Source organism: Helobdella robusta, assembly GCF_000326865.2.
Source record: "Helobdella robusta unplaced genomic scaffold HELROscaffold_65, whole genome shotgun sequence".
Lineage (NCBI taxonomy): Eukaryota > Metazoa > Annelida > Clitellata > Rhynchobdellida > Glossiphoniidae > Helobdella > Helobdella robusta.
The window spans coordinates 246,720-271,719 of NW_008705364.1; the positions used below are offsets into that span (position 1 = coordinate 246,720).

At 34.0% G+C, this 25,000-nt stretch overlaps 4 protein-coding genes across 4 annotated transcripts in view; 2 read left to right on the forward strand and 2 right to left on the reverse strand.

Moving 5' to 3' along the window:
* Nucleotides 1-1,521: 1,521 nt before the first annotated feature.
* On the forward strand, nucleotides 1,522-4,022 carry HELRODRAFT_194036 (hypothetical protein). Its single transcript, XM_009030117.1, has 4 exons — nucleotides 1,522-1,569; nucleotides 1,750-2,563; nucleotides 2,781-3,194; nucleotides 3,297-4,022. The coding sequence occupies exons 2-4, from the start codon at nucleotides 2,430-2,432 to the stop codon at nucleotides 3,901-3,903; spliced, it is 1,155 nt and encodes a 384-aa protein (XP_009028365.1). The 5' UTR covers nucleotides 1,522-1,569; nucleotides 1,750-2,429; the 3' UTR covers nucleotides 3,904-4,022.
* Nucleotides 4,023-5,991: 1,969 nt separating this feature from the next.
* Nucleotides 5,992-7,285, reverse strand: HELRODRAFT_180819 (hypothetical protein; the record flags this gene model as incomplete). The annotated part of the gene is made up of 3 exons (XM_009030118.1): nucleotides 5,992-6,278; nucleotides 6,551-6,736; nucleotides 6,925-7,285. The coding sequence occupies 3 exons, from the start codon at nucleotides 7,283-7,285 to the stop codon at nucleotides 5,992-5,994; spliced, it is 834 nt and encodes a 277-aa protein (XP_009028366.1).
* Nucleotides 7,286-10,108: 2,823 nt separating this feature from the next.
* Nucleotides 10,109-21,572, forward strand: HELRODRAFT_180820 (hypothetical protein; the record flags this gene model as incomplete). The annotated part of the gene is made up of 14 exons (XM_009030119.1): nucleotides 10,109-10,750; nucleotides 11,376-11,514; nucleotides 11,770-11,938; nucleotides 12,583-12,662; nucleotides 12,827-13,017; nucleotides 13,083-13,243; nucleotides 13,359-13,467; nucleotides 13,662-13,710; nucleotides 13,919-14,016; nucleotides 14,616-14,759; nucleotides 15,086-16,927; nucleotides 17,031-17,213; nucleotides 17,483-17,656; nucleotides 17,790-21,572. 14 exons carry the CDS (start codon nucleotides 10,109-10,111, stop codon nucleotides 21,570-21,572), a joined length of 7,764 nt encoding a protein of 2,587 aa, XP_009028367.1.
* A 337-nt stretch (nucleotides 21,573-21,909) lies between these two features.
* The window catches only part of HELRODRAFT_115552 (hypothetical protein), a 4,406-nt gene continuing 1,315 nt past the window's right edge, over nucleotides 21,910-25,000 (reverse strand). The window contains exons 4-10 of the mRNA XM_009030120.1: nucleotides 24,917-24,997; nucleotides 24,504-24,626; nucleotides 24,169-24,324; nucleotides 23,904-23,981; nucleotides 23,448-23,579; nucleotides 22,766-23,335; nucleotides 21,910-22,506 (exon numbers count right to left, since the gene is read on the reverse strand). Coding sequence (XP_009028368.1) covers nucleotides 23,132-23,335; nucleotides 23,448-23,579; nucleotides 23,904-23,981; nucleotides 24,169-24,324; nucleotides 24,504-24,626; nucleotides 24,917-24,997 — 774 coding nt within the window. The 3' untranslated portion in view covers nucleotides 21,910-22,506; nucleotides 22,766-23,131. The remainder of the gene's footprint in view (nucleotides 22,507-22,765; nucleotides 23,336-23,447; nucleotides 23,580-23,903; nucleotides 23,982-24,168; nucleotides 24,325-24,503; nucleotides 24,627-24,916; nucleotides 24,998-25,000) is intronic.

Genomic DNA, 25,000 nt, shown 5'->3' on the forward strand with positions numbered 1-25,000 from the left:
GAGATGATGATGATGACTGCGATGATGATGACATGATGATGATGAAGATAATGGTTATGATGGTAATGATTATGATGATGATGACAATGATGATGATGAAGATGATGGTTATGATGATAATGATTATGATAATGATGGTTACAGGCTGATAAAACTACAATAATAGCTACACCAATTAGATTTGTAGAAGATGTGAATGTTGTTCATTGCTACTTATAATTAAAAACGTCATCTTTATTATAATTATTATAATTATTATCATCATCATTATTTATCATTTTAAAATTAATGCAATCATCATCGTCGTCGTCATCGTCATCATTAATTTCTCTCTAATCTATCTCAAGCCAAGCCAACCCCTTTCATTAATTACACTCATTCGCCAATTAGCTAATTTGTTTGATGGTTGTAAAATAATTCAGATTGTTGTTTTCTTATTCAATCAATCAATCAAACAAACAATCAATCAAACAAACAAACAAACAAACAATCAATCAATCAATCAATCAATCAAACATTCAATCAATTAGTTGGTCATTTCATCAATCAATTAATCATAGATTTATCCATTATTTAATTTATTAATCATTCATTCATTATGATGCCAATCAATCATTCGTTTTACGTTTAATCTATCTACTATATCTATCAATTAGTCAATCAATTATTCAATCAATCAATCAATCAATCAATCAATCAATCAATCTGTAATTTATATATCGCTATTTTGGTTGCCTATATTTCATAAATATATTCTATTTGGGTCATTAAAATTATACAAATACATTGCCTATAACATTATATTCTATATGCTTACCGCTTAAAATGAAGCCATAAAATAATATCAGAATAATATTTTTTAAATAAATTTTAACCTAAATTAACTTTTAAACTTTTCATCTTTTTTGTATAGAAACAAATCCATTCGTTTATTTAACAAACTCCCTCCAGTAGCCAATCAGAATGAATGGATGCTAAAAATGACGATGAAGATGACGATGATCATCGGCCGATGTAACTTTAGCTTAGAGTTCCATTATGAATGTATGCCTGATGCATGTATGTATGTATGTATGTATGTATGTATGTATGTATGTATGTATGTATGTATGTATGTATGTATGTATGTATGTATGTATGTATGTATGTATATATGTATGTATGTGTGAATGTATGAATGTATGTATGTATGAATGTATATATGTATGTATGTATGTATGAATGTATATATGTATGTATGTATGTGTGAATGTATGTATGTATGTATGTATGTATGTATGTATGTATGTATGTATGTATGTATGTATGTATGTATGTATGTATGTATGTATGTATGTATGTATGTATGTATGTATGTATGTATATATATATGTATATGTATACTATATATTGTATGTATGTATATATATATGTATGCATGTATGTATGTTTGTATGTATGTATGTATATGTGAATGTATGTATGAATGAATGTATGTGTATATAAGCATGTCTAACAGACTTAGCTAAGTAAGGATAGATAAATATTATCTAATTAAACTCTAATGATTAAGTTAATAATGAAAAATATGTAAGAGTGTATGTTCAATTCACGACTATATTCATATTTATATCTGTATAAATACTGATATATCGGTATAATGTACCAATTACAATAACTTAAAATCATGAAATTATTCACTAAAAAATAATAAATAATATTTAATTAGCCGATAAACTTATTAATTTACGATTGATAACAACATTCTAGATCGTGATGGTTCATAATTATACTAATCTACTACAGTACTAGAATACTGGAATTAATAACATTGTAAGTAAGTAACTATAGTTTTATTATATTTCATTGAATTTGCTTGTAAAAAAAAATTTGTAATGAGGTATTTGAGAAAATTTAAGTTTGGATAATTAAGTAAGTTTCTTGTATTGTATTATTGTATTGTATTATTTTTTAGAAGTATCAGCAGCAACAAACAAACACCCAGCGTATTCATGCGAACGGATACTACACGCGTGAATCAACACACACACCACACACACGCACACATACACACGCCACACTCACACACATACCCAATAAGCAGGGATCTCTTGGCATTTAAACTCGGTTACTGCAACATCAGGGGCGGGCATCTTAACCGTTACACCGTCTCATCTTTTAGTGAAATACTTAGGTTAAAATGCCGTGAAAGTAAATAGTAACAACACACTTTTATTTACTGCATAACTCTCACTAGAATTATTTAAAAAAAATTTGGTTGGGGTAGATTAGGGCGTATCCATCTAACCCTTAAAGGGGGAAGGACTCTTTAACTTTACCGTGTCTGTGCCCCAATACAACAATAAATACTAAAATACTATAACGCGATGATAATAATAAATGGTAATAATTAATAAAAGTAATTGAATAATGTAGGTATTTGAATATATATGGGTGGAAATATAGCGGAGAACCACTGGAAAATTGTCATAGCATCAACAGTGGGCTTGGCGTTTGCCGTCTTTTCTGCCATTGTCGTTCTTGTTATCCTTATCTGTAGGGGGAAGTTTCATGAAGCTAAGAGGTTGGCGGGAAATATAATTTGTCTGTTTCTTTGATTTATTTTTTGTTTTCTGTTTGATTAGTTTTTTGGGCATCAGCCTTTTAAAAATTGTTGTTAAAATATAAAGTTATCGTTTGGTTATTTATTCATTCATTTATTTATTTATTTATCTATATATTTATTTATTTATTTATTGTTAATATTAGTAGCCGTAACATTTTAAATCTTCCTCAACCAGACGTAGAGAGCAGATGAACGAGCGACTGAGCAGGAAACGCTGGTTGTACGAGCAGAGCAATTACCCGGTCCAAAACTTCATTAAACAAATCAACAAAAACTATTCCTTTCACTCCTCTCCCAGCAATAACAACAGAAACAACATCTACAACAACAACAGCAGCAGCAACAACAACAGGCCACCAACAAATCCCCAACAAGAAAACATCAAAATTCACGCCAGCCACCACCACAGAAATCGTGGTAGTGGTAGACAAGTGAAGGCCTCACTCCCGCTACCTCGAGATTCCCCAGAAATCCTCCAGGGACCTGTCAATTTAAATTACTTACAACTGCAACTGGAAAAGCGCCAGCAACAGCAACAACAACATCGTCACAGGACTCATTTTAGAGATGAAAGTAGTCTTAAACTTAGGTACTTGAGTTACTAGATACGTACATTTTTTAATTCATTGTAAGGACTTTTCGTTTACGGTTTGCTCCAGATAATTAGCAACATTAATTTTTATATTTTTAGATCGCCACTCATAAACGCTGCAAACATAAACATCAATGATTCCGATCGAGACAAGAGATCTTCGAATTCAAAAATCACCATCAACAACAAAACTGACAAGAGAAAAAATTCTACTAACAACAAAACCGCCATTTTGGCATCTTCATCTCGGGCTTCCTACTTATCTGCATCCCATTCCTCCACTAAACAACCCAAACACAGAACCAAAAAACATATTCACGAATTCGAATTAGACGAAAACTCGAACGAATTCGAATTAAACGCAGAAGAGACGAACACTTCCGTTTTCAACACCATAGACAGTGAAAATCCATGCCTGCATAGACATCAATTTACAGACGCGATCTCGAATGATAACTGGACGTATTGTTCCGGTGACGATTCTGGTTATTCGCCAATGGAAATGGCCGAAATTGAAAGAAATTATAAATTATTCCTAACCGAACAAAGTGTTAGTGACAGTAATACTGAAACATTAAAAAATGTCGACTCGACTGAGCCCCAACGGAGATACGGAGATGTGCCGAATTTCGCTTTTAAAACGGCCAGGGCCACAAATAGTAACGTTGATAAGTTTAATTTTGAATTTGTCAACATTGTAGTTTAAGATTTTCATGATTTTTTGTATTTTTTTTAATATTTTGAAAAATAATTGTTATCTAAATGTGGATTTTGAAAAAATTTGTTTCATTTTTCTGTAACCCTATTCCAATATTCCGAAAACTTCAACTACCCTGTTGTTATTGTTAAGTGTTTGTAAATAATTTTAATCAATTCTATGTTTATTATATTGGTTGCAGTATAGTAAAAGTAGCAGTTGAAGTAGTAGCAGCAGCAATAGTAGAAGTAGTGGTAGTGGTAGTAGTAGTAGTAGTAGTAGTAGTAGTAGTAGTAGTAGTAGTAGTAGTAGTAGTAGTAGTAGTAATAATAATAGTAGTAGTAGTAGTAGTAGTTTTAGAGACTTATAAATAAAATTACAATTAATATACAATACAATAATATACCCGAATAAAATTGTTTACGAAAGTTTAAATTTGAAGTGACGAACATCCGAAAATTGCAGAGACTACAAAACTAAAAAAGTTTGCGATATAAAAAAGCCTTTAATTTAGTACAATTTCCAAAAGGGTCTTTTTTATAAAAATCACTCATTTAGTCATTATTCTCGCGAGAACGTATAAATGAGTGCTTGAATAAAAATCCGGATAAAATTAACCACTGGCCAATCCTGTTCTAATATTGACATGCATTGCTGTAGGCAGTTAGAATAGATAAGGATTTGTCGATATTTAGGCAGAGATTCTTGAAATTGTTGTAAATCTATGTGTTTGGGATGTTTAACTCAGTCTTATCAGATGGGGCTTGTCTAGTGTAAGTGTGGATGGAGAAGGCGGTGTTGCTATCAGCAGTTGTAGAAATATAGTTTGCCGTGAAGGATTAGTGTTAATTTTTTAGCCACTTAAATTTCTATTTTAGATTTTTAAAATTTTGTAATAATTATTTTCAAGCTACTCTGTATGATTGTATGTTTTTCGTTACGATGTTACCAGAACAAATTGTTCACAAGAATTATCAAGTACAAGCATTTCAGTTGATAATAAATTGATATTATCTTTAAAAAACTGAAAATTAGCGTTATTAGGACATTTATAAATCAGAAAATGATGATTATTTAAACTTCTTGTAAGATCGAAACATAAACAAAACTAACAATTCGTAACGTCAACAATTACATTAACAACCACAATTTCATAACAACAACAGTTACATTTCAGTACATTCTAAAGAACAAGTAAAAACAACGACAAAAACCACGACGAATTAAACAGTGAAAATATAAAATATTCTATAAATAGTAAAGTTTGATATAAATGTACCCGTGTATGTGTGTAAGTTTCTGTACGTGTGTGTGTGTGTTTATTTTCTTAGTTATTTGTATATATGCGTGAATTATTTGAGTTCTGACATGGTTTTTTTTGTACAATTCAAGTTAATTTCGTTGTTATATTTTCTCTTGGTTCGCCGAGCTTGCTTCCAGTATGAACAAATTGACTTTTAAGGAAAAATTTTTCAATTTGAAAAAGCGAAATAGAGTTTTTAATAGACAAAACTTGAAAAAAACAAATTAATTAGGAATTAAATATAAATTGATAATCAACAAAGCGAATAATACCTTAACAATAATTAAAACTTTTGATAAATATAATATAAAAGGTTGATCAGCCGGTAAACTGTTCAAACTGAATAGGGCTGTGCCATTTCTTAAGAAGTGCATATGAACATCAAACTCATTTAATTTAACATCAAAAGTTAACAATTGATGCTATATTTTTTGTAAAAATAAGTTCAATTGTCTCTCAGAACGTTTCAGTCCAAGCGTTCAACGTTCAATTGATATTATCATCTCAATTGCAAAAAGTTTTTTTAGTATCCTGCTGTCATTGCTACTTGCTACTACTTCTACTATACTACTACTACCACCACCACCGCCACCACCACTACTACTACTACTACTACTACTACTACTACTACTACTACTACTGCTACTACTACTACTACTACTGCTACTACTACTACTACTTACTACTACTACTACTACTACTACTACTACTACTACTACTACTACTACTACTACTACTACTACTACTACTACTACTACTTATTACTACTGCTGCTGCTGCTGCTGCTTCTGCTACTACTGATCAACTTCACAGAGTACACACTTGGCTAGAGAACATGGTGTATCATTACAACAGGTATCGAAGTATATCTCGACACAATACAAAGTTAGACCGTCAAAATACCCGTTTGGCTCGCCTGAATTCCAGCAACTATACCCACCAAAGGATATCTTCACGCCAGGGTATGGATACCAGGCGAACGGTTGCGCAACCGAGTTGAGATACGTCATCGCACCGGCAGACCAGACGTCATACGTTGGTGTCGTAGAACTGCCCAAGAAAACTGCACATGTTGATGAGGCTGGTTGGTCGATTGGTGGTTGCAAAATGGTTGTCGTGGTGGTAATAATACTATAATACTTGTTATTTTATTTTCACACACACACACACACAAACAAACAAACACACAGCTTATGTGAATAAGATTTAAATTAATATTGTAGATAAACGTTACAAATAAAGCAACAAACAGTCATTTGTCATTTCGATGATTACTCAATTAACATTTTCCTATTAATGTAGAATTTTGAATACTTAAATATGATCAGAATGATTAAAGAAAGCCGAACTAACGAGACAAAATTGAGTAGAGGAACCTGTTGACGTATGCCTTCTCATCTGCGTCGCTGATGATGACCGCGTGGGAAGCTGGGTGCATGCCATTGCAGGTCCTCTGCGAATCATTCCAGTTCCATTTGCCGATCCTCAAACTGTAGCATTTCCTGTTCCGGAATGAGTTGTAAAAGTTCGCCGGGCAGTCTGTTTTCGGTTGGGTTTTAAACATGCTGGATTTCAACAGGAGAGCAAATGCGTAACTCCACGTTCAACTAACTCGTGAAATTTTCAAATCCAACAAATTTATTAAACTCTCTCAAGCAATTTTCAAAATATTTTTTCATAGAAAAGGAAATTATGATGACAAAAAAGCCAAACAGAAGAGAACTGACCACTGCGATAATGACCACGACATGGCAATCCACTTGTATAATTATTAAAAGCACCATTCCTCAACAACAGACAACTTTTCGCGTCCGGATAATAATTGATCCCAGTGCAATCCAGTTGGTAGGTGGACGCGCAGTAGTGCAGACAATTCAGACGGGATCTTGCTGGGATAAAGACGGATTTGTCCAGGATTTGTGCGCAGATTTCAGCGTTTGTGAATGCATCCAGATGTTTGGAGTATCTGACTCCTGATTCTGGCATTGGGTCGGCTGACAATGTTGACGATGCTTGCTGTACTGATGATGAAGGTGATGGCAGCTTTATGGCGAGGATGTAAACGAGTAAATAATGTTGGCGGTACATTCTGTACTTTTATCTTTTGTCGGTGATTTGTGAACGTTTAACTGATTCGATCGCTGATTTGGTTGTTATTATATATGGTTGTTGCTGTTGTTTTGTTGTCGGTTATTGATTAATAAAGTGATTAATTACTTTTTGGGATTTGTTCTTTTATTTATTTCAAATATTAATTAAAAATATGGTTTTCGTTTAATTGAGGGCGAATTAAATTACAGGCCTGACGGAAAATTCGTTTTTTAAATTGACGTTTGAAAAGTTTTAAACTCTTAAAGAAATATTTTTCCAAACATTTTATACAAATTAGGAAAAAAATTTGATAATATTTAAAAAAAAACCAACAACTCTACAAGTAATTTATTTTAATTTACTTTAATTTAATTAATTCGTCCCTCCGTTCAGCGTTCAAACAATAGCTAGTCGGAAACAAAACATTAAATGTATTTGTGTATGTACGTGTATGTGTGCGTGCGTGTGTGTTTGTGCGTGCGTGTGTGTATTACTATCATCTAACGTTACGTTATATAATATATGTATGTATGTATGTGTGTGTGTGTATGTGTGTGTGTGTGTGTGTATGTATGTATGTATGTATGTGTGTATATGTATGTATGTGCACTATTATCTATATGTACATAAATTAAACAAATGGTTGTTTAATTGTTTTAAAAAAATTGATGAAAAACAAGGCAGACCGTCTTGAATGGTTGAATGAATGAATGAATGAATGAATGAATGAATGAATGAATGAATGAATGAATGAATGGATGAATGAATGGATGAATGAATGAATGAATGAATGAATGAATGAATGAATGAATGAATGAATGAATGAATGGATGAATGAATGAATGAATGAATGAATGAATGAATGAATGAATGAATGAATGAATGAATGAATGAATGAATGAATGAATGAATGAATGAATGAATGAATGAATGAATGAATGAATGAATGAATGAATGAATGGATGGATGGATGGATGGATGAATGGATGAATGAATGGTTGAATGAATGAATGAATGGTTGAATGAATGAATGAATGAACGAACGAACGAACGAACGAATGAACGAACGAACGAATGAATGATTGAACGAACGAACGAATGAATGAACGAACGAACGAACGAACGAATAAATGAATGAATGAATGAAGGCATAGTTGAGTTGGCGCTAGATAAATACACGTCTCGGATGATATAACAACTATTGATTTTTCTATTTGTTTGGTCTAATTAATATAATAACTATAATAACATGATGATGATGGTTAATATTAATGACGATGGTAATGATAGCGAGTTAATCGTTCGTTTGTTCATCTCCTTAAAGATCTCGTTCATTGTTCGCAAATTCTTTGTTTTCATCTGTTCATTCTTTAGTTCGTTCTGTTTTTAACTCATTTACTATGGGCGTGTTTATATGTTGGTTTGTATGTGAGCGTGTATGCTGGTGGGTATGTATGTGTGCTTGTGTGTGAGTTTGTATGTGTGCGTGTATGTGTGGGACACTTACCCTCACGTACACATACATTTGAAGGGCCGGCGTGATGGTCTAGTGGTTAAGATCGCCAGCTGGAGCGGTATCGCAAAGGCTGAGTTCGATTGGAATACGACAAAAAAATCTCCGCTTAACACTTTTTTTCGCGTGTGGTGCGTCGTTCGGCATGTATTCCTCTTACACGATGGATGTCAGCTGTTGAGTCCTCTTAACCTAGGCTGAGTGTAGAGACCTTTAACCTTTAGCTCGAAACCTTTAACCTTTAGCCCTTTAAGTAGAATCCGTACCGCACGCGCGGTTACCGTATGATAATTTAGAAGTTTCAGGCAGACGGGATTCGAACCAGATTATGACGAGATGAGATTCAGCTGCGACTAATATGGTGATAATGGGGAATAATAATAATAATGATAATAATAATAATCTTGATGATCATCATTGTTATTTCGATGGTGGAAAATGAAACTATTAACACCGGCATTCATTCAAATTTCAAAAAATAGCGAATCGAATCAATCTTTTTTTTCAAAAATGAATCAAATTTACGATTATAGAATAAAATAATATTTTCAATAAATAAAATAAAATATTTTCACCGCAAAAAGAACATTTAATATAATTTTTTGAAGTGGTAATAATTTTAAACCATTGCTTGGTGCCTTCGTACTCCTTTCGGAAAATGCATTTTAGAATTTAGTGTCTTCGTCGCAGCTTGCTAAATTTTTTTATTAAATAATGATCGAACAGATGAACAAAATCGCTAAAAAATACGTGAGTTTTTTATTTTTTCATTTTTTATTCAATAAAGAATTATATTAAATGTTTATATTGTGAAAATTTATCATCATTTTTCTCTAATTTTCTCCGTACAAGCGTCAAAACTTTCGTCAAAGTTTTCTGCATACTCTTACTTACTTTGTTGTGTTTTTGTATATAGGTGTTCAGCGGAGTTCTTCGCCAATTTGGTTTCGTTTGAGTTGTTCTTCTCAATAAATTCATCTCTAAACTCTTCCTTATCAAATTTTGACGTAAAAAGTAATTTCCTATCGAATGATTTCACTTTTTACGACTTTTGCGTAACTTTTTTCCGTCATGACGCTTTCATCCCAAGCAGATTTTAAGTTGAAAATTTGCCTGAATGCGATCAGCTGTTCGAGTGTACGGCGTTTTAATTTATTATGTACAACTTTTTTGTGTACGCTTTTGTGTTTGTGCATTTTGCCATTAAATAGCTTCATGTATCAACTCTATCTTAAACATATTTCATCTTTTTTATACAGCACAGATCCAGTTCTTTTATTTTGTGATATTTCCAAGAAACAGAAAAAATGAACATAAATTCTGAAATCTTACCAGTCAATCAAAACTGGCAGAGAACAGTTGTTGAAGACTATAATGTGACATTTGACAGTGGTGTGTCGATTGGGGATAAAATTGACGATGATGGCAAATTAAATGACCATTTTAATGGCAAAAATGGTATCGAATTGATTTGCAGTACTAATGAAACAGTATCAGTCTGTGATATAAATATCAGTAAATTTGTCTGTGATACAAATGTTAGTGAATCTGTCTGTGATGCAAATTTTGGTGTGTCAGTGAGCAACACAATTGCAAATCAAAATAATGATGCTTCTAACGCTAACTACTGTGACAACAATCTGAACGAGATATTGGGTCCGGAGTTCTTCATTGGTATGGGGACTGTTTTGACGCAAAGCATTAAAAACAGTTTCAACTCGGCAAAGAACAAGGATCTACCAGATAGTGACATCATCATGGACAATGTTAATGCAAATTTGATGGACGAATCATTCATAGTACAGGAGTATCTCCAAGAAGAAGAAATTCACGAGGAGTGCATATCTACTGAGCCCACTGTTGATGGTCCGACCAATGAAAGTGAAGAGGACTTTGAGGCAGAAACAGCTGTTGAAGACAGACAGCCGCTGAGCTATGAGCTCCAACAAGTTAGTTCTTATAAGTTTTTTTTTCTAAGTTGCACTTATCTAACTTCGACAAAGGAGAAATTGAAAATGTAATTGACATTGACAGAAAAGAAAATTGTCAGCCATAAAATATCAAATTACATATAAAAAATATTCTTTTGGAGTGTTTGAAGTATAAAATACTGACAACATCACACACAAAATACTGTACAAATTAATTCACTAAGTCAAATATTAACAAATGTACCATGGGCACATCTAGTCAGAATAAGATTAAACTTTAGCTCATTACCTAACTCTGGCTAATAAAATTGGACCTTGACATTTTAAATAACATTAATTTGCATAGGTTATCAAAATTTATATATAACACTATGTTTGCAATAATAATGAAACTTGGTGACTAGATTGTGTAATGGTTAAAGTGCCTGGAGTTTCTATTGCAGTGAGTAGGTTTAAATGCAGAGACCCCTGCCTATCGCATGCAGTGCCTGCAATGCATGCATTTTGAACCACTTGTACATTTTTACACACACTGGGTAAGAATTGTGGAAAGAATTTATTCTGAGAAATACGTACCATCAAAGTGAGAATTTTAGAAAAAATTTATTATGAGCTTACATTTCAATCACACAATTTACCACAGGGCTATAGAATTTTGAGGGAGTTAATGAGTGATTCAAACAAACTTCACAATCGACCTTTCATGGATGCGGTTGACTCGAATCTTATTGGCTGCCAGGATTATTATGATAGAATCCGGAGGCCTATGTGGTTTAGAAAGAGTTAGTTTAGTGGTTTTGTGATCATTATTATCATCACTATTACTGTTTTCATCATTATCAAAGCTCTCATCATCATCATCATTATCACCTCTCTCTTTCATCATTATCACCTAAATATTTTTATTACTGTTTGTTTCATGGATTAAATTATTTCATAATAAATTTCATTGATTCATAATGATATTGATAGTTTAGAGTATTCATGGTTTTCTTCGTGATGAATGATTGAATATCTGGAAAAAAATTGAAATGCAGTGGAGGAGAAGTTTGATAGGTACCAGTACGACGACATAACTCAAGTCATAGCTGACTTTCGACTGATCATCGAAAACTGCATCATGTTCAATGGTATTAACCATTCAATCAGCAAGAAGGCCTTAAAACTTGACATAATTCTTGGTCAGAAGATTGCTCTGTTATCCAGGTCGGTCCATTTCTGTGTCTGTTTGTATGTCTGTTTGTATGTCTGTGTGTGTGTGTGTGTGTGTGTGTGTAACATGTATGTGTTAGTGTGTAGTGTGTGTGAAGACTTACTAATTATTCCTCCCTCCTCTCTCTCTCTCTCTCTCTCTCTCTCTCTCTCTCTCTCTCTCTCTCTCTCTTTATGTGTATGTGTGTTTAGGCAAGGTTCCGTGTATATATAAATATATTATGCATATGTATGTACTATGTGTGGGTGTGTTTGTAGTACAAGTGTATGCGTGTCTTTGCTTATGTTTATAATTTTGTGTGTGTGTGTGTTTGTATGTGTGTGATTGTAAACATTTTTATACAAAGTTACAGACGTTATAGTGGCGTTCTATGTTGTTGTTGTTATTGATGATGATGATGATATATTATGAGGAGTAAGTGATAATGTTAATCTTCTGTCACATGATATAACCAGCCTGAGGGATAAATTAACATCATCAGATCATCATGTGATTAATTGTGTCATCATCAACGTCATTTCATGTTAGGGTCATTTGTTCATTTATTCATTTATTGAAACGTTCTCTCATTCATTCGTTAGTATCCCATTCATTCATTCATGCATGCATGATTTGTTAAAATGTTTTATGTATCCAGAGAGTTGAAAGACAAGATAAATGCTGCATTATCTTTGTCATCCTCCTCGCCTTACATTCCAAGTTTCCTCAAACGACAAGGTCAGTGAGAACACAAATTCAAAACCTCTTTAGCTCCATTTTTAACCGAATTTTTGGTAATTTTTTCATATGTAACAAACAAATTTTTCACAAATCTTTCTAGGGGTAACTACCAAAGATTTTTTTTTCAAGTTTAATGACCAAATTGATAATGAACTTTTTAGGTGTGACATCGACAAAATTGGCAATGTCGCATCTTTCAAACGTCATTCGACCGCTCAGTAAGAAGGAGGCGAATAGGATTAGGGTGCTGGAAAGGCGGGCAAAGCGGGAGGAATTTCTAAAAAGTTTGGTGGTTTGGGATGAAAATCTCTTCGATGAGGTGACCAGAGCTCAGATGAAAGCTATGTGGGAGGTTTGTTGGTGTCGTTAGTTGCTGCTGCTGCTGTTTTAATGATCCATATTTTTTACTCACCACAGCTTGTAGAAATTGGTCATTTCTTAAACTTGTTCTTGCGAGCTTTGAACCTGGAAGTTCCCAGCCAGTATGAAGTTGAGAGGTGCTTCATACTGTCGAAGGAAAGTTCAGTCATGCAGAGGATAATGACGGCACTGTTGGGCTCTGCCTGCCAAAGATCAAAGTCAGTTTCTGATTGGTGTGCTATTTACAGAAATGTTTGACTGAGATTTGATTGGTGTGCTGTTTTTAGAATTGTTTAATCAAGGTTATAAAAGGTCAGTTTTTGATTGATTCAGATTACAATCCAAAATTTACATGCCATCCCATGTGTGGGAAGGAAAATTGAAAGAAATATTGGAAAATTGGTACAAGGCTTTCCATGATAACAAGTGCAATCCAACGACCGTTAGTTATATTTTTTCGTTTACCTATTATTCTATATTTAATAATATTATTTAATTATTCTTTCTGTGTGTTTATTAATAAATGTAATGGCCAAATGCCTAACCCTAAGATGCTTGCAACAACAGCAGCCTTGTGTCTGTGATCTATCGATTTATTTATAATTGCATATTAATTATTTTATGCTTGCTTTCTAGGAGACGCCTGAGAATTTTGCAATAGACCAGCAGTTCTTTAAAGTGATGGGTTGGTAACTTTTAATTTGTCAGTAATTTTCCAGTAATATGCGGAAAAAGTTAAACTCGAATTCCAGACCAAATCCTGTTTTGATGTATTATATTTATGAATTTTAATACTTTTTAAGAATTCTTTGTTTTCTTTAGATTAAGTTTTCGTTTGTTACATGGTTTATTATTCTTTCCCTAAGCACGCTAATCATCATTCCTCCAACCAGGTACGACCAACCCATTATCTAAATGTGGATTTCACGATCTGACATATTACCAGAAAGTTTGGATAGTGAAGTCTTTGTGTGATTACACCTTCTATAACGTTAGCAATCACTTAATTAATATTCACTAACAAGTAACTAAAAATGAATTTAGATAGCAATTTGCATATTTTTTCGTTAGCTCAGTCAGTCAATCACCTAACCAAGCAATCAAATTAACTCAACATTCAGTCAATTGTTTGACCAACCAATCAAATTAACTCAACATTCAGTCAACTACCTAACCAACCAATTAAACTAACTCAACATTCAATCATTTGTCTAGCCAACCAATCAAATTGATTGACTATCCTTTTAATTAACCAATCAACAAACCAGGACCCTCACAAATTATTAGCTAAGACGATAGAAAAGTGTCAGATTGAAGACCTAAGGTGTACTACCCTTGGCTTCGACAACGAAGGAAATAGGTACATTCACTTTCCTCAGTTCTTCATTAATGAAGTCCGTATTTACAAGGAAGCTCCCTTCCCATGTATCGAAATTAGGCGGCCCGAGATAACACCGGTTAGAGATTTTTTTCAAGTTTTGTCTTATCTCTCTCTCTTTCTCTCTCTCTTGTTTTGTTCTTATCAGAAAGGATTTCGACACATAATAATACTGTTTACCAAAAAAAATCATTCCATAAAAAATTCTTCAGATAAAGAAGGAGAGAAGAAGAGGTAGAAAAAAGAACCTTTCCAAGAGCAAATTGAGAACATCGAACCACCGTTATCGCCACGACAACAGCAAAGACAATAGTACCTCAGAAATTGGACGATGTAGAGATAGCAGGCTAAGACAGGTCGGGTGTTGTGTTATTTATTCTTAGGTATTTTGCTTCAGAGCGGTATTGTATCTTTGTTGGTGATTGTTTTATTGATTGATTGGCTAGTAGGTTGATTGATTTATTAGTTGATTATTATATTAGTTGATCAATTATTCCATTGTTAGATTGCTATGTCTATTGCTATTGACTGATTAATTTTGTCATAAGTATAGTTAACTTTACAAAACTATTAGTTATGTTGTGATTGCTGTAAGATTATTAATTTATCATTTAAACTATAGTTATGTAAATAAATAAATATGGCATTAATTATCTCTGCCAATAATTTTTTCTTCCCATAGAATCCAAAACAAGTAAAGTGCTACCAGGCTGACCTGTTAGAATCCAGCTCCGCCAATGAAGATAGTGAATACGATTACAATCACGATGACACTGAGGTAATGGATGACGAAGATGATGGTGACGTCGTTAATAATAATGAGGAGGAAGAGGAAGTAGAGAAGGAGGATGCTGAGGATGATGGCGAGGGCGATGGTCGTCGAAAAAGAAGCAAGCAGTGTATAAAGTCTTGTAACAAAACTCAAAATAAAAAACGCGCTACAAAAAGAAAACCTAGCAGTGATGATACCGATGATGACGACGATGATGATGATAAGGACAGTAGTAGTAATGATGATGATGATGATGGTGGTGGTGGTGGTAATGCTCCGTCAAAAACTAAGTGTAAAAAATTAACATCATCATCAGCGTCATCTTCAAAAATTTCATCTATTTCCAATTGTAAAAGGAAGTCATCCTGTAAAAAGTGCATCACGTATGAAGATGAGGATGATGGCGACAAGGCTGACAAAAATGATGATGATGATGATGAGACCGAGAACGAAACCAGAGTCAGTAATAAAAAGAAAAAGAATAAAACAAGCGATGACGACGACGATGACGACAACGTCAGTTTAGCTACTTCAACTACTACTGCCACCACCAACCACAATAGCGACAACAACGGCAGCAACCAGCTAAGCTGGACCCCTGCTACTATTCCGAGAAGGTCACTCAGAAAGGTCATCGAAGAGTCGAAGAAATGTGCTGCCCCTGTAAATAGGTCAAAGGTCACGCGACCCAGTTCTAGCAACAACAAGAACAACAATAATAAAAACAATATGGGAAATAATAACGCTATTAGAAATATTACTAATTGCATACTGGATGGGGATCAGGTTTTGAACATTAGTCGCGTTAGTGGCAGAATCCTGAGGGCCACTAATAACAAATCTACCCCTAAACCTAATTCCGCTCTTAATAGTAGGAGGAATAATAAGAATAATATTAATAAGAATAATAATAATAATGATGATGATGATGGGTGCAATGATGAAGATGACAATGATAGTGTAGCAAATAGTGGCCATAAAAGGAAACGAGGTAGAAAATGTAAAAATAATAATAATAATAATAACGGTGATGACTGTAATAATGGGGATAATGCTAGTAATACTAAGAACAATAATAACAATGATGATGATAGTTGTGATGGGATTGTTGCTGATGTGGGTGATGACAAAGCTGCAAGGTCTTGTGCAGAGTCAGTTGAGGCGGGGACAATAGAAGCTACCCCTCCATCATCATCATCATCTTCTTCGTCGTCGTCATCATCGTCGTCATCATCGTCACTGATGTCATCATCAACAACAACATTATCAGTAGCGTCGTCATCGTCGCCATACTTGCTAACATCCGTGTCAGTGCCTTCACAATCTGAACCATGCAAACTTCTACAAAATGATGGGATCGTCGATCACATTAACTGTATGAATGGCGATAGTTTTAATAATAATAACGGTGGTGATAATAAGACGAGTGACAAGAATGATGATGACGATAAAGGGGCCTTTGGTGATATGTATGTTGATGATCGTAAAAATGATGAAAGAATGAGTAAACCCTCATCATCACCAGCGTCTTCATCAGAAAAACAGAATGATGTGGGGCTTAATGATTTAGTTAAGAAAGAAACTCTTACTGAAGAACATAAGGCGGGCAGTAGTGATGATAATAGTGATGATATGCCTACTTTGTCTTTCAACGAAGCAGATGACTCTTGTAAATATAACCAGCATAATATAGAACCATTCCTCGCCAAGTCTCCAAAGACAGAGTATGTAGAAAACATCAACAATGATGAAGTTAGTGAGAGATGGATATCTGAGCTTTAAACGTGCTTTCTTTTTGACATTGATTTCGACTCGTTTCAATTTATGTCATTTTAATTTTTCTTATTATTTTTAGGGTCCTAATTATAAAGAATTTCAATTGGTGGCCGACAATATAGATGAAGTGAAGCAATTAGCTGTCCAGTTTAAGTCGAAGGACGATCTCAATAATGAAGGAGAGTCGAGCACGTGTGTCGATGACAACAGCGATGGTGCCTCTGCCGATGACAAGCCCAAGGCAGTAGTGACAACTCCTAAGGTGAAGCGGATTTATTTTTACTTTACAAACACGAATAAACGACTTTTTGCTGTAATTTTTATTCATTTCTAATGAGTTATTATATTTCAATTCCACTAAATTCTATTTAACTAGGCTCATACAAATGCAAAACCACAACTTACATGTACACTCTTATGTTTCTTATTAAACCAAGAAACAACAACATACACACAAACATTTACACAGACGCCCATAAACGATAAACAACACCTTCACACGCATACACATCCAACAACACTCACCCACAGACAACAACTGCCACGCCATTGAAGAGAAATACAGAGAGGAAGTTGTACAAAAACATTGTAAACCTCTTGAAACATTTCGAGCCCTTTGAACAACAGCTTGCTAAGAATCTCAAAGAAAAGCGGTTGGAAATGTGGACCGATCAGAAAAATTATAAAGAAACGCCAATCCCTGGGGTATGTAATTATGTAACAGAGAGAACATCATAAAAAACTATTTCTGTTTTCGAAAATATTGAAAATTGATTTCCAATAATATTGAAAATTGATTTGATAACTTGAACTAATTTGAACAATACAACCCTACCAGCCACCGAATGACGAAGGCTGGGTCGAGAGCACAGAGGCATCTTCCAGAGCATCACCTTCAGCCGCCAATTCACCAGTGGGTGGTGAGGTGCTAGACGCGGCGACAACCGCCACAAATATTGTTAAAAAATCAAAAAATGAAACAGCAGCCACTCCTGATGTCATTACTAAGGAAGATAAAAATGGCTTCAAGCACATCTCATTAGAAACTATTGCAAATGCAAAGGCTCTTGAGAAGAAAAAACGAAAAAACATTGATCCAGAGAATAATGATGATGTTGCTGGTTTTTCCAGTGCTGATTTGAATATGGCACTGCTGTTGAGTCAGGGTAGAGTTCTAAGGAAAAGAACTCCTACAACAGCACAGCAGAAGCAACAACAACAACTGCAAAACAAAGCTGGACTCTTGCTGAAGAGATCAAAGAGATTAATGTCTAAAGCTCATCAATCTAAGAATTTTGAGTATAATTGCGATGATTTGGATAGATTGAATGATTCGTACTTACAGCCAGCAACCAGTGTCTCAGAAATTGTTGTAACAACGGCTGCTGCAAGTTCTGAAAGTTTCAATGACTTTAGTCTTTGTGATGATTCACCATATTCAACATATATATCACCATCCATGAATGATTTGCAAGTAAATGCATCGTTTGTCCCTCCAAATACTTTGACTATGACAAATTTGAGTCAAACATCGTCTAATGTGGCCGATCAACACACCTCTTATTTTCCAAGCCAACCAATGGCAGATCAGATTACAAATCAAACTACAACTAAACAGAAGAGAGTTTATAAAAAATCGGTAAGAGCAACTGCCAAACGAAATTCAAATGTTCCTTCAACTTCTCACGGAGTTTTGCAATCTGGACCAGAACATAGTAATATGATTGGAGGAGGAGATGGATTGAGTTGTGGCAATACTGAGGCAAAAAACAAAAAAAGTTTCAGCCTCCCTAGGTCTAATGTTGTTTCTGTTAGCTTCGATGGTGATGCTTCGATGTTGAGCAACTTTCAAGTAGGCGGGACCTTGTTGACCCAACAACAACAACAACAACAAATGATTTTGTTGCAGAAATCTAGTGCAGTTGTGGACAGTTCTCAGCAAATACAAACATTTTTGCCAAAACATTATTTGCAACAAATTCAACAACAGCAACAACAGATTCAAAAACAACAACAGGTTCAACAACAGCAAAGCCCTCGAAAGCAACAGCTTAATGTGGCAAACTACATAGCCAATCCCTGCAGCCAAACACTACAGCAGGCAAACACCATCAATGCTTTCAGCATCATTCCCAACAACTCACAACACTTGAACGATTGGTTGAGAATGTCAATGTCATTGAACCAATCTCAAAGACAACAACTACAACAACTACTACAGCAGCAGCAACAACAACAGCAGCAGCAGCAGCAACCATTCCTAATCACATCCTACAAACTAGCCACCACAGATGCACCAATGCAACAACTCAACATTGTGACTGACGTTTCCAATCTTCAATCTTCTAACTCAGATAATGTTGCTCAACAAAACAGCAGCAACCTTTTCAACATGAATGCCATTCAATCTAATGTTAAACATTCTGGCCCCAACCACAGTAACATTCAACTGTCAAATTTTATTTTAGTCAGCCATGATAGTGCCAACATCAGCAGCAACAACAACTTCCAACAGAACCTCAACATCAATCGGACAGCAAAAAACACAAGGATTATTGATAGTAACAACAACAGTTCTAATGTTGCCATCTTGCAGCCACAACAACAACAAGGACATTCAACAACAACACTATTACCAACAAACTTCATCATACCAAACAACAAAGCCGTCATTCCATTACCAGATCACATGAACCAGCAACAACTAACTACTGCTACAACAGCTACTGCTACTACCACAACTGTTAATAGTACTACTGCCGCTGCTGCTGCTTCACCCTTTATGCCGAGAAATGGGACATTCGTTCCAAATCAGCTAGTAAGGTTAGTAGGAACAGCTCTCTCTGACATCAACATTCTCACAAGGCCTACTCCACTCATTGTTCAACCACTCAACTTCCAACAAGTCAAACAACAACCTCGACTTGCTGGCCAACTTGCTCAGAAAGTACGACAACAACAAGCAATTCAAAAGCAGCAGCAACAACAACAGCAACAAGTGCATCAAAAGCAGTTACAGCAGCTTCAGCAGCCACAACAGATAGTTCTACAACAACCACAACAGATGCAACCACCGCAGACACTAATACAAACAAATTCACAACAACAAATTCGTCTGCAACTGCAACAACTACTACAACAGCAAACTTTGCAGTTGCAGCAATCACAGCTTCAGAATTTACGACAACAAAGTCTGGTGCAACAGATACAATTCGAACAACCACAGCAACAACAACAGATACAACCACAACATCAACAACTGTTGCAACAGCAACAGCAGATACAAACACAACATCAACAGATACAACCACAACAGATACAACAGCAACAGATACAACCACAACAACAACAGATACAACTACAGCAACAACAGTTGCAACCACAACAGAGAACTGGGCAACCACTTAAATTATTAATTGCAAAACCAGGCCCATCAAACAGCACTGTGCAGATTTTTCAACCGAGCCAAGGCCAAAGTATTGCCAGCCTGTTGAGCCCAAATGCTCCTCAACAAAAACCAACCCCCAAAGTCAACAACATTCTCAACGTAAGATTTGGTAAGCCTGCATTAGCAGCGCCAACAACAACAACACAAAAAACGACAACATATGTTAGAACTCCTGTCACGACGAAAACTTCGATGGTTTTGAAGCAGCACATCAATGCTAAAAACTCATTAACATCATCACAGCCATCTTCATCGTCAACATTACCATCATCTTCGCCGTCGTCCTTATCTTTGAGACCCGCCACGGCCAACAAACCCGTAATGATGGTGAACAACAGCAGCAACAAACAACAGCCCAGCCAGGTAGAATTAGCTTCACTAGTTCCAAAGTTAAAAGCTGCTAGAATGCCTTTTCTTTCTGCCTCAGGCCTGCCTGTTGCCGTGGCGTCGGCCAGCAACGGCAGCGGTATCAGCAACTGTCTAAAGTCGAATGAACCTTTCAATTTAGGCTCACTCTTGAGATCTGATAAGAACTTTTCGTTGCCGTCGTTGTTGTCATCGTCATCGTTGTTGGTGACTACTACTTCATCACCACCATTGGCCTTACGTTCATTTTCGTTGTTGTCATCATCCTCAATTACGTCATCATCATCTTCTTCATCACCATCATTACCTTCGTATCGTTCTGTTCAATTTTTGTCTCAAGGCCTTGTTCCGATTCCTGCAAATAATCTGCATACTCCATCATCATTTCCAATTACATCATTTTCATCTCCATCATCGTCATCGCCATCAGGATTTTTCCAGTTGAGCATGTCAACATCACCAATGAGTCCTTCATCATACTTTACGTCTATTCCATCATCATCATCATCATCCGTTTCATCATCAACACCGCCATCATCATTACCTCAAACATCACAGACGATGATGCTTACTTCGTCACTGCACATCCCTCCGAATGATGACATCATTTCATCACCATTGTTAGCAGCGCCGTCATTCTCTGCGGGAATTTCAAATTTTTTGAGTGTCAGTAATAAAAATAACATCAACAACAATAACGATGACGACGACAACAACAGTAACAACGACAACAACAGCTCAATAAACGCTGCTAAAGACGCCACCGCTAATACGAATTACGGACAAATTACATCAGAACTCGAGTAGAGCAATATTTTTTACGAACGAATGAATGAATGAACAGCATTCACAGTTAAACAAAACTGAACTGATAACAACTAAAATGTATTTACTCGTTTATTTATTTTTATTTACTTATCTATTTATTTCTTTGTCTATGTAAAATGAATCCAAGAATTATTTATATGTGGATGTTTGTTTTTGTAATATATATATTTTAATATATATATATATATATATATATATATATATATATATATATGTGTGAGTGTGTGTGTTTGTGTACATATAAGCGTTTTATTGAAACAATTGGTAAATGAATTGAAATAAAATTATGTTCCGGATAATGGTTCTGTATATACGTGTGTGTGTATGCGTGTGAGTGTGTACGTACGTGTGTGTGTACGCGCGTGTGTGTGTGTATGCGTGTGAGTGAGAAGATGTGCTACCCTAAGTGAATTATGTACATTTACGCCGATCATCGTTACGTTCCCCTGCTTAGTTAATGAACTATTTTCTGTTGTTGAAGTTTTACACATCAATTAGTTTCTTTCTATTCACATGATTGGAGGCTTTAGCGTTGTATGTATAATCGTCGTTTCTTTATGCAATTTTTGGTAAATTTTCATTATATTTATATTATATAATATTATATTTAAATGTGTTACTCTAGGTTCATCAATTTATAAGTTTTTTGGTATGTTTTGTTAACTTTTAGCTTCTTATTTGGTGGTGTGTACGTGTATGTGCATACGTGTGAAATTCTCACCCAATTTATATATGTATAGAAAGAGAGAGAGGCAAAGAAAGAGAGAGTTACCTATTATTAGTTATTATTTGCTATTGTTCATATATATATATATATATATATATATATATATATATATATATATATATACGAAAAAATTATTTTGCATGTAATATATATGGGTTATGTAGTGCGTGATATGTATATATATATATTTTTGTTAACTTTTAGCTTCTTATTTGGTGGTGTGTATGTATATGTACATACGTGTGAAATTCTCACCCAATTTATATATGTATAGAGAGAGAGAGAGAGAGAGAGGCAAAGAAAGAGAGTTACCTATTATTAGTTATTATTTGCTATTGTTCATTATATATATATATATTATTACATTATATATATATATGTATATACACACTATTATTATATGTATATATATATATGTAATATATATATATGTATACACACACACATATATATATATATATATATATTTGCGTCTATTGTATTATGAATGTATTATATGTAAATGTAATATTAAAAGTTTTGATTAATAATATATAATTGTATTATTAAAAGTTTGATTAATAATAAAAAATTTAAAAACTTTAAATTAAATGAAATAAAAAGAATCGTGTTTGTGTGTGTATGTTTGTAAAAATATATTATGTGTGTATGTACGTGTGTGTATGCATGTACATATTAGCCCCAAAGCAATAGATTAAAACACGTTAAACATGTATGGACAGTATAGACAATGAAAACCTAGGTTTATGCAGATCATTTTATTTGGAAGATTTTATTTATTGATTTAATTAATCAATTAACTTTTTTTGATCTATTTATTTCTTTTATAAATTTTCTTCGCAAACTCGTTAAACATGGTCTTCGGTAGGCAGCTATCAATCCCTTCAATTAGTTTCGAGATTTCTTGGAAACTCTTCGCTTCGTAGTCTTCGTAAACTGTCCTTAAATTCAATTCCTCATAAACCATTTTCACCATTTTTAAGTTGCATTCCTCTGGCTTTCCGTAATTTACCTTCAGGTAATTATGTATTAGTATTATTAGTAGTAGTTGTAGTAGTATAATTTAACCATAATTAACTATAATAACAATATATTAATTAATAATTAACTATAATAACAATCACCATTAATATCTCTTTTTGACGGTTGTCAGCTTTCGACCAGGCCTGTACAATCAACCAACTGCATTTATTATCTTCGATATCTGTCCCGAGCTTCCCTGTCAACTCTGGGTCCCCAAAACAATCCAGGTAGTCATCCTATTTGAAAGAAATAATTATTATGGTTGCATATTTTTTTTATAATTACGACTATAATTTTATTATCATGATTATAAATTTTGTTTATTATGATCATAATAATGATGATCACCGTTTCAGGCTAAGATGCGGTTTCATCTTAGTTTGACTATAATGAAGTGAGAACTGAGGTTGGTTTAATTATGAACTGAAGAAAAACATAATCACAGCTTTTATTATATTTATTATATTATATTATATTATTATTATATTATATTATTTTTATTATATTTTACTATAATTGCCTCTAAATTATTTTAAAATAATAAAATAAATAAAAGAAACCTGGACTTGAAAATACTCTCCCATTTTTAGGAGAATATCTTTAGCTAGCTGATGCGATCTTTCATCATTTATTCCAACCTAGTAAATAATTAATAATTATTATAAATTATTTTATATATTTATCAATTATATTTAATAATTATTACAAATTATTATATTATTTTCGCATTAGGTCAATTCATTAAAAATGATCATTCAGTTAGAAACACTATTGTTTGTTTCATTATACCTGAACATTCGATCCCCAAAAAATTTAAAATCTGACCATGTAGATGGCGCAGGCGACGGGTAGATGGAATGAATAGTAGGCCGTTTTATATTTAACAATGGCGTTGTACCTGTCGAGAGTGAAGCCGTCAAGATTGACCTCTTTTGAGGTCAGCAGGTCAAGGCACTGACCTACTATTGTCTGGTGGATTGTCTGAAAAGTTTTCTTTCATAATTATATTATTCGGAAATTATATTATTATATGTTTACTATTATTTTATCCATGATTTATAAGCAATTTTTGTTTATTAATAATTTCTAAAGTTGATAATTAATTTCAATAATTGACGCAATAATATAATCGCTAATCAATAGAAGTTCTGCCAAAAAACCTCATGAAACAGATCGACAATGTCAATGTAGTACGGCTTATTCCTAATATATTTCTTCAGCAGTTTGTATACGGATGATTCTATATAGAGTGCGTCATTCATTGCTATTAAGCCTACCCCTGGCTTGATTAATTAGTTCATTAATTAGGTAATTGATTTATTTATTAATTAATTGAGTGATTAACTGATTGTTGATTGATTAGTTGGTTGAATGATTGATTAATTGGTTGATTGATTGCCAGTTTGTTTGAGTGGTTTATTGATTGGGTTATTAATTGACAAACTGACTGATTGATTAACTAAATATTAAAAAGATCATTGAATCAAAACCAAGAAATATTCTCACAATAAAAATTACTCATTCAAATTTATGCAAATATATGCAAATTTATGTTAATTAGGTAGTCCCTTACAACAGTGTACCAGCAGGGTCTACCTCTCCTTGTAATTGAATGGTCCATGACGTCATCGGAAACAAGGAAGAATGCTTGTAGCTA

What these genes read in the sequence shown, in the direction of transcription:
- HELRODRAFT_194036 (XM_009030117.1), top strand. Translation starts at nt 2,430, where the DNA reads ATGGGTGGAAATATAGCGGAGAACCACTGGAAAATTGTCATAGCATCA. An exon ending in AAGTTTCATGAAGCTAAGAG is followed by an intron (nt 2,564 to 2,780) that starts GTTGGCGGGAAA and finishes TTCCTCAACCAG; the next exon opens with ACGTAGAGAGCAGATGAACG. An exon ending in GAAAGTAGTCTTAAACTTAG is followed by an intron (nt 3,195 to 3,296) that starts GTACTTGAGTTA and finishes TTATATTTTTAG; the next exon opens with ATCGCCACTCATAAACGCTG.